This window comes from Microtus ochrogaster, chromosome 10 (assembly GCF_000317375.1).
Source record: "Microtus ochrogaster isolate Prairie Vole_2 chromosome 10, MicOch1.0, whole genome shotgun sequence".
Taxonomy (NCBI): domain Eukaryota; kingdom Metazoa; phylum Chordata; class Mammalia; order Rodentia; family Cricetidae; genus Microtus; species Microtus ochrogaster.
The window spans coordinates 6,660,707-6,670,154 of NC_022016.1; the positions used below are offsets into that span (position 1 = coordinate 6,660,707).

Genomic DNA, 9,448 nt, shown 5'->3' on the forward strand with positions numbered 1-9,448 from the left:
CTCTGAAGTCACAGGAGACGTCCTGTGGGTTCCTTCATTCACCCTTCCTTCATGTCTTCCATTCCTGACCCATCCACTTACTTGAATCAATAGACATTTGAATGTCTTCTGTATGCTAATTCAGAACAGCTATTATTAAAAGGGTCTGGCCAACATCTGATCTCTGAGATGAAGAGCAGGTCAGAAATCATGTCAACTATGACTGAGTTATAATGACTCTCATTATTTAAGAAATGTGTTTCTTGTTCCTTTGTAGCTAATAGTTGTAGAGTGATGGGAAAACGGTCTTCCAAAGGCTCTATCTTCACCAAAGCCTCCTCAGTGCTTTCCTGTGATAGGCACGTGATGTCTATGAGGATGTGCCAATGTTAAGATTTTGGCATAACCAGGTGTCAGGGACACAGTCCAGATACTGTGTTTCTTATAAGTTTCCTGGTGATGCCCACGTTCCTGGCATGGCTAGACTCTTGACTGACTGGCAAGACACCTTTTGTTCTTCACCTAGATCATAACCCTAGTTTTGAAAATGTCTTTGACTTAAAGTGGTTTTGTATAGTTTTCTGGTTCTACATTAGATCAGCAACATGTAAGGAAGCCATTCTTATCCAGGTTATGAGGTAGAACCCATCATTGCAGGCATTTTTTAACTGGGCTGTTCCCCCAACCCCATTGAACCCTCCCAAATGTCTTTTAGTAAAATGACATAAAGATGAGGAAATGTCTTAGGAAAATTCAGGAATTTGTCCAAGATGCTCACAGAAGTAGTGTGCATGCATGTGTGTGTGCCTGTGAAGAATAGTGGTAACAAGGAGGGGCCAGGTAAAGAATGTAGACCATGCATGCCATGGCTTTTGGGTGGTCCTATTCTATGCTTATGAAAGCAGGAGACAGAGTTGCAACCTCTCTGACAGCCCTTCTAGAATGGGAAAAGTCTTCACCTTTCACTAATGGGTCCCAAAGCCAGTGAAAAGGGGACACAAAGCTCTTTTGAGACGCAATTTGGTAAGAAGGAAGAGAAATAGTGAGGAGTGGAAGTTATTTTAGTGCTTACATGCCTCAAAAATATCTGACGCTTTATCACCTGACAATAAATACCTCTTTGGTTGAGATCACTTGAGGAAAGAAGAATCTTGTTACATGGCAGGAAAACCCACCAACCAAGAAGGATGTTGCCTGTGTCTACTGTTTATATCTCTGACGAAGGAGAACACTCTTTCCCTTCTCTCAGAGTAACATCTTCAGGCTGTAGCTTCCTATATGCTTTGGTGGTGGTGCCTCACAGAAATATTCATCAATGATCTGCCTGCGCTCTGCATGTTATGGATAGCATCGTTAGTTAAAAGACTCCTGAGATCCGTTGACAGCTTGCTCCAAGATCTCAGCATCAAATACCTGGATGTCTTAGAATGCCTGCATGCAATTACATGGTTTAAGAGTAAGGAGGACCTAGACAATATTCCCAAGTAGCATATATGTAAATGAGGTTCTTACATATGAATCAGGTAACACCAGCCTGGTGGTAAACACTTTTATAAAATGATTATGTGATACCCAGGCTATCTGAATATTTAGAGACTGAAGGTTTTATTTATGACCATAGCCAGATATCTTTGTATATGAAGGACAAGCCCACTGTTACTATTTCTGTTTTGTTTATTGGCACACAGTCTCGCTATGTAGCCCACGCTGTTCTCAAATGTGGGCTTCCTACCTTAGCCAACCCACTCTTATGCTGAGATCACAGATGTTCCCCACCAGACCTGACCCAAACATCATTATGAAATGCAAAGTTTTCTCCTTATCCCCATCGGTCTTTTATGCAAAGAAAATGTAGACACATCATGAACAACAACCCTGGCTGCTTGTATGCCAGTCTCCCTGTCCAGAAAAAAAATTCACATCCAGTGTTAGAACAGCAGTGTGAGGTAGACAGAATTCATGGGATGGCTGCATTTTATAGATGAAAAAACTGAGGCTTAGAAGAACGCTTGGCTTATGTCAGGTCACAGTTAGAAAACCAAAGAGATGGGACTTGAATGGAACCTTCCAGAGCCACCTGCAGCATTCTTTCTTACCATAGAACAGTGCTTTTCTTCAGAGATAAGTGGTGAGGGTGACACTCATATCCCAAGCTTCCATCCTCATTCTGGAATTGAGGTTCAGTGCCAGCATACCCATGGGTCTTTCCGTTGTTACCTCTGGTTCTTCCCTATAAAACCTCGGGGGTAGTGCAGCTGTGATTTTTGGGAGGTCTTTATTCTCTCTTCTCTTTCTCTCTTTTACTCTCAATCAGGTGACTCCATGAACTATCACAATGGCAGATCCTTCTCCACCTATGACAAGGACACAGACTCAGCCATCACCAACTGTGCTTTGTCCTACAAAGGAGCTTTCTGGTATAAGAACTGTCATCGTGTCAACCTGATGGGCAGATATGGGGACAATAACCACAGTCAGGTGAGTAGTCTGTGACAGCCCACAACTGACAAGGCTAGGGAAGCAAGATGTGGGTCAGGTAAGGACACCTCATTAGAAAATTTGTTATCTTTCAACACAGTGAGGAATCTCAGGGACAAATCATCTAAGATAAAAACAGCACATATTAACTCTTGAAGAGCTTAAGAACTAACCACTGTCCATATAGGTCACAAATATAGAATTTCCCTCAGATAAAAAACTTTGTAAAGCTAATGAAGGGGAACACTATTTCAGGGAAGCAGGGGTAATGTAGACCCTGGCAGAGTTCAGGCCCACAAGTGTCTTCAGACTCCCAAGTAAGACATGGAATGAAGCATGAATTTCAAATTCCCCTTGTTTTATTAAGGTACCTACATCCTTTGACAAATGGCTCTCCTGATTTTGGAAGCATGGCTAAACCCCCATATGCTTAAGCCCCTGATTTTTCCCTGAGCCCCATACACTCTCATACAACTCCCACCATCACAGAATTTTGAACTCTTTAGAAAAAAGTGAAGAAACCACACTCAGAAGCCCACCTTGCTGAGCCCTGTCTACACTAGCAGGAACCAAAAAAAAAAAAAAAAAAACAGCAAGTGGGGCCAGCTACTTAATCATGGCTAACCCCAGAACTGGCTCCTTCTGAAATATCCGTCCCCTCCCCCAGGAAGAAGGGAAAAGTATGTTCTCCGGGTCACATCATGTTTAATCCTAACCAGGTCTCTTCAAGATCCCAGTGAATTTACAGAAAGTACACTAGCCCAGGTTATATGCCACAGTCCCCAGCTGTCTGGTAGGGTGCAGGATAGCAGCCTCCTGAGTGTTTGTTGTTTTTGTTGCTCTTGATTTCAGGGTAGGGTATTTTGAAAAATGCTCCATGGGTAATTCTTGATGTGCAGCAGGTACTAGGGGCTTCTAGGTTTTATTATTAGATTTGCCAATGTGCTTATGACTTAGTCAATTGGATACTAGAAAATGACATCCATGAGCTTAAATGTAGATCTTACCTTGACATAATATTGCTTTTCAAGCTCTCTGACCTATATATCCTGTGCTTGTTATCTTCACTCTATGGAGAAGCAGGGAGTGTTTTTTCATGTATGTTACAGAGGAAGCAAGAATGGAAAACTACCTCTTTACATCAACTCTTGGCTCTATCCATCTCATTGCCTAGTTCCCTAATGCCAGTGTGATACAGAATAAACAAAATAAAAACCTTTAAGTCACAAAAAAAGCACATGTTTAATTCCAGCAAGCAGAGGCAGGCAGATCTCTGTGGGTTTGAGTCCAGCTTGGTCTACAAGAGCTCCAGAGTTACAGAAAAACCTTGTCTTGGAAAACAAAAAAAGAATAACACATCATTTATTTTCTTCTTCAATCCAATTTTCAAAGCAAAGATGGCATCAAAGGCCACAAAGAACTCACAAGAGCTCAGATCTACCTCTGGCTCTCTCAGACCACCATGTGGCCTCAGTGAGGTCTTTTTTCCTCTCCAGCTTCAGATCCCACCTTCAAGGATTCTTGGCTTCTAGCCAGCCTTGAACTTCTTTTGAAGCAAAGAGAGGTCAGTAGGTGGAACAACCTGTCAGGTTACAGGACCTCACTGTAACTGTGTGGTTACTGTGTGAAATGAACCAGCCACTCTCAGATCCCACCCTGCTTCGGGCTTAGAGATGGATGGCCTCCTACTACCAAATGCCAAAAACTAGAATCAAACTAAAAGAATCTTGTAATTTCTCTCATCTCACTAACCATTGCTTTGTCTGGGGACATGTTCCTTGTAGTTCTACTCGGAGCAAAAGGGCAAGGGGTGATGGCCTTCAGAAATACAGCCTGAAACTTTGATGGCCTAACCTGAGCATCCCCTGCATACTCTTGAGTGCAAACTCAAACATCTCTAGGCCCTATGAAAGAGACACACGGGGAACCAAGAGGTCTGGGTACAAATGGTGTCTTATATAAAAATCTTTGTATTTCCTTGAAGTGAGGGTCCCCAGCACTAAGCCAGCACATCAGCAAACTGACTTATCCTTCAAGGATCTTCCAAGGTTGACAGTGATATGTGTCAAGAAAACTGAATTTCATGTAATAAAGCTGAGTCTTGATTATTATTGTTGCACAAGTATATATTCTTGTGTGTGACTCTAACTATGGAGTAGGTTTAGATCCAGCCTGCCCTTTTGAAAGTTTTCCCAACACAGACCAGAAAAAAGAGTCTAGAGGCAGCTGCCTGTGAAAGGCAAAGTAGTTATGAATTCTGTTTGGATAACTAAATGGTGATGATCCACAAACAGGTTTCCAACTGGAAACTAACCCAGAGGGCTCTGGGTTTTTTTTGCAGGGTGTTAACTGGTTCCATTGGAAGGGCCACGAGTACTCAATCCAGTTTGCTGAGATGAAGCTGAGACCCAGCAACTTCCGAAATCTCGAAGGCAGGCGGAAGCGAGCATAAACTCCCCGAACTACTGAGTGAGAGAAGAATGGTGCCCAGAGAAAGGAAAGAAATTTTACCAAAGCATCAACATAGCCGGTCCAACAGTCAAGCTCTCCCTGGGCATCTGCCGGGTGTCCGATCTGGACATGGGTCACTGAGTCCCTGGAATAGGCCCCTGCAGTTACTTCCTTTGCACCAAAGACAGCAGTCTGCAACCAGTTTCTGCTCTCTTGTTTGACGAGCAAAGCCTTCCAGTGATAGCAACACAATGGGTTGTTTTTTGTTGTTGTTGTTATTTTGTTTTGTTTTGTTTTTTACTTCTCTTGGGTGGTTCTGGGAATGGAAGAGGGGTAGTCTGGCTCTACAGTGGATGTAGTCATTTTTACACAAAGCTGTATAATTAATTGTTATTGTTTGGGGTAACAAAGATAAAAATGTGTGTCATTGAATGTTACCCCCTCCTCCCTGTTGGTTTGTACATTTCATAAAACTGAAGCCAGAAAAGTGATACTGTTTAAATTTCGAGAACATTAATATTATTAATATTATAATGGTGGTGGTAATGATGAAAACTGAGGACTTTTAAAGAGATGTTCCCTTCCCAAATGCATCTGGACAGTATCTGATTGTATTTTTTTTTAATAAAAGCACAAGTACTTTCGAGTTTTGTCTGTGATGCCGATTTTCATGGTCAAGTCTGGATTTCCCCCAAACCAGTGTATCGGAACAAAGGGAGGAATGTTGGAAAGGGGAAGGAAGGGAGGACAGTGCTTACCTGCCGGGGAAGAGGACAGAGGAGACAAGGGACAGGGAGGGAGGGTCAGCAAAAATTCCACAAGGTTGAAAGAACTTACACTCTAAGATCGAGCTCCGTGCTTGGCATTTAAATGATTTGTAATTTTCTTTTTAAATTATGATTTGTCTTTTAAAGACACCATGCTGTCAATTTTCTAGAGCTGTCTAGAAACCCTATGGAATGATAACACAAGCATACTTCTCAAATTCTACCATTCCCAAGATCCCTAACTTCTCTGAGCCTCTACTTCATAATCATAAATGATATGCCCACTTATTGTTTCATAGTATTTCCATGAAGAATAAACTTGACAGTCATGCATGGTACTTAACACATACTAAGTCAGTAAGTGTATGTTATCTCTACTATGACTGTCTATGAAATGGCTCATAGTCTTGGCTGATGCTGCTTACTCAGTTAAAAAATGGAACTCTGTTTAGACCCGTGTCTTTGGCCCCAGTGTGCTGCTCCCTCCCTGGCCCCTAAGGAAAATCTCTCCTTCTTGGTCCTTGGTGTGCCATGGTGACAGAGTTCTAGTTGCAAATTAAAACAGTAAGTGGAATTAAGCTGTTCAGTGTTTTGGGCACTCTTGAATTCTTAAATCTAGAAAAGATGCCTGGACCATCTCCTTCTCCCCCTTCACAGAAGGCCCTGAGAGGAAGAGCGCTCCAAACTCAGCCCAGACACTTTCCAGTGCCAGCATTCCTACCCAGCCCAGCAGGCCCGTGCCTGCTCAGTAGTGCAGTTAGGCATGGTCACAGACAGTGACATTTCCCTTCAAACCAGGCACAGAGCAATTCCTAGCTCTTCATCTTAGAGATTCTCAGCAAATTGACCTGTTTAATGGAAGTGTTTGGGCTGCTGGGCCTTCTTCAAATGGAATGCAGTGGTTCAGAAGCCAGGATGAAAGGAATTCATGGCTCCAGCCAGATCCTTTGCTGCCGAGTTTATCTTGCTTTAATAAATGCTGTCTTGTTATATACACAATTCGTGTTCCAGATCATAAGACCCATCACCTGCACCCCAGCCATAGCAACGTTCTTCTGGCTGCACAAACCCAAATAAACCGATCTCTGTAACAACCAGGCTTTAAGTGGGAGGCTTAACTCTCCTTTGACCACTGACACTGTCTAAGCCCAAACATCACCCCTCTTCAGGACTGTTGGTAGACATAGCTGTTAAAGGCCTCCTAAAACCCACACAAGAATCAAGTCCTTATTAAAAAAGAGGCCACATCAGACAAGAGTCCTTAGTTACAGACTTAAAGAGAGTTTGGATGCCCTTGAAGGAAAACTGGCTACCAGAGGGTTCTAGACCAACACTGTTGGTCCTTCAGTCTCCAATCCTGTGGCTTTTCCAGGCAACTGCCTGCATCTGAAAGTCTCTTAAAACTATACTCCACACTCGAGGTCATGTCCCACTGACATGAAGCAGACAAAATCACCACTGACATTAGCATCCAGGGTGTTCAGTTGGCCCTGACGCCTTTGCCTCATCCACTTCCTCATCTTCCCTGCTTCATGCCACACTAAAAACTCCAAAGTTATTACTGTAAGATATATAAAAGCCTCCCAGCTTCTTAGAGAGCATGGCAAATGGGAGGCACCAGCATTGTGTTGAAGTGGTGCTGAGGGTGGGGCAAGCTAGGGAACTTATCTGTCTATTCCATCTCTGTGCTGTCACTGTAAGCTGACATAGTCTCTCCTAAGGTTCAACAATGGCCAGCTGACTGTCTAGACAACTCTCTTCCCCACTGAGGTTCAGATAGTTGACCCTGCCATTTACCTGCTCTGAACTAGAATGTTGATTCTGCACAGAGACTTGGGGAGCTGTGTTGGCCCTGTGGTTCTGCTCCACTGGCAAGCACCTTTGAAAAAGTCTCTTGCTCAGATTTCTCAGGGACCCCGACAGGTGGCTCACTCTTGGGACTGCCTGGATGTTTGATGCCACTGATAATCCCATGCTTCTCCTATACACTGTCATTTGTCTCTCTTCTCTCTTTCTGTAGTAACCATTAATGAATTAATGAATTCTCAGCATCCAAACTCCTATCTGTATCTATCAGACTTCTCAGTGGCTAAGGATACTGTAGTCTACCATGACAGCCATGGGGAAAACATTTCATTGCCCACCTGATTGTCAGTTAAATACTCACAGAGGAACTGCTATTATTGACCGAGGAATATATTAATAAAACAGAGGGCCCAGGATTGGCTTCCCCATAGTATTTATCGACAAGGTCACCTAAGCACTGTCTAGCAGGGTATTCCACTGGAAGTGCCACAAATGCCCAGTCCAGTTTGCTGAGTTAAAGCTGAGACATAACAGCCTTTTTCTCACATACAGAAGGTAGACATCATCTCCATCCGAAGCAGACACTGCCCCTCTGCCTTCTGGAGAAGTGTTTTTGAAAGACCTGATGGGAAGACTCCCCTAATGCTATACTCAGCCTTGATAAATAGGACTTGCTTGGCAAAACCTAGATTAGTAGAGCATAAGGCAGTATCTCTTTGAGGGCATTTTATGGAAGACTAGTTAACAGGGTTATAACTCATAATTTAATTCATTGATGGTTCAGACTTTGAACAGACTATTAAGAGAAAGTACAACAATGGAAGTGAGATGCAAATGGGGAAATTTAGCGCTCAAAGGAGAGACCTCAGCCATGGCCTCTTCTTATTGCACTCTTCCTCTGAGCTTCCATCAGGATGTTATGGCGTTCTTCCTTAGTGCAGACTCAGAAACCATGGGTCCAACATACCATGGATGGCGCTTGAATATGCAATGTTCTCCATGGGCTCATAAATTTGGACACTTGGCCCCCAGTTGGTGTCACTGTTGGCAAAGGTTGGGGAAGCCTAAGAAATGAGATCCCAGTGGAGGAAGCTGTTCACTGAGGGCAGGACTTGTGGTTTCATAGTCCATCCATTCCTTCCTGTTAGCTCTCTGGTCAGATTGCGGTTGTTATGTGACTGGATGGCCTTCTCTTGCTGCCATGCCTTCCCTGTCACGATGGAATGTGTCCCCTGAAACCATAAGGAGGAATATAAGCCCTTCTTTTCTGAAGTTGCTTCTTGTCGGCATGTTGCTGTAGCAAAGAAAATTTAAAAAATAAAAAAAAAAAACACTACAAATGGAACCTTCCCAAACAGGGGGGCCCTGGCACCTTTCCAACATTGGGGGCTTTTTTCAGGTATTGCCACAGTGATACAGACACTAAGAAAGAAACACAGGCCCTGAGATCTAATTCTGTAGGAGTTCATCAAGTGAAAGAAGCAGGGGAACTGGAGAGTATAGCATATCTGCAGGCCAAACACTTTCCTGCTGCAGAGATTGCCAGAGCTGCCAGGGCAAGAAGAGCTATAATAATATTAGTTACTTTTGCACTGCTGCGACAAAGTACCCAATAAAAGCAGCCTAAGGAAAGGAAGCATTATTCTGGCTCACAGATTGGGACTGCGGTCCTTGTGGTGGGTGGGGAGGCTGTGGTAATGGCAGCAACAGCGGATAGAAAGCAGAAGGTCACAGCACATCCCCAGCAAGGAGCAGAGAGACACGGATGCTGATGCTCAGCTAGTTCTCTCCTTGTTTCTACTTGATCCCTTCCAGGATCCCAGCCCATAGGGGGTAACTGTGTACTTTCAGGATGCCTCTCACTCTTCAGTTGATCCTCTCTGGAAACACCCTCACAGACACATCCTTAACCTAATGAAGCCAGCAATGGAAATTAGCCACCACAGACACCGAACAGAAGAGCCTCC

The 9,448-nt window shown here is 43.6% G+C and overlaps 1 protein-coding gene across 1 annotated transcript in view; it reads left to right on the top strand.

Moving 5' to 3' along the window:
* Tnc (tenascin C) overlaps window positions 1-5,536 on the top strand; it is an 85,813-nt gene extending 80,277 nt beyond the window's left edge. Inside the window, exons 26-27 of the mRNA XM_026781773.1 lie at window positions 2,294-2,457; window positions 4,799-5,536. Coding sequence (XP_026637574.1) covers window positions 2,294-2,457; window positions 4,799-4,909 — 275 coding nt within the window. The 3' untranslated portion in view covers window positions 4,910-5,536. The remainder of the gene's footprint in view (window positions 1-2,293; window positions 2,458-4,798) is intronic.
* Window positions 5,537-9,448: the final 3,912 nt, after the last annotated feature.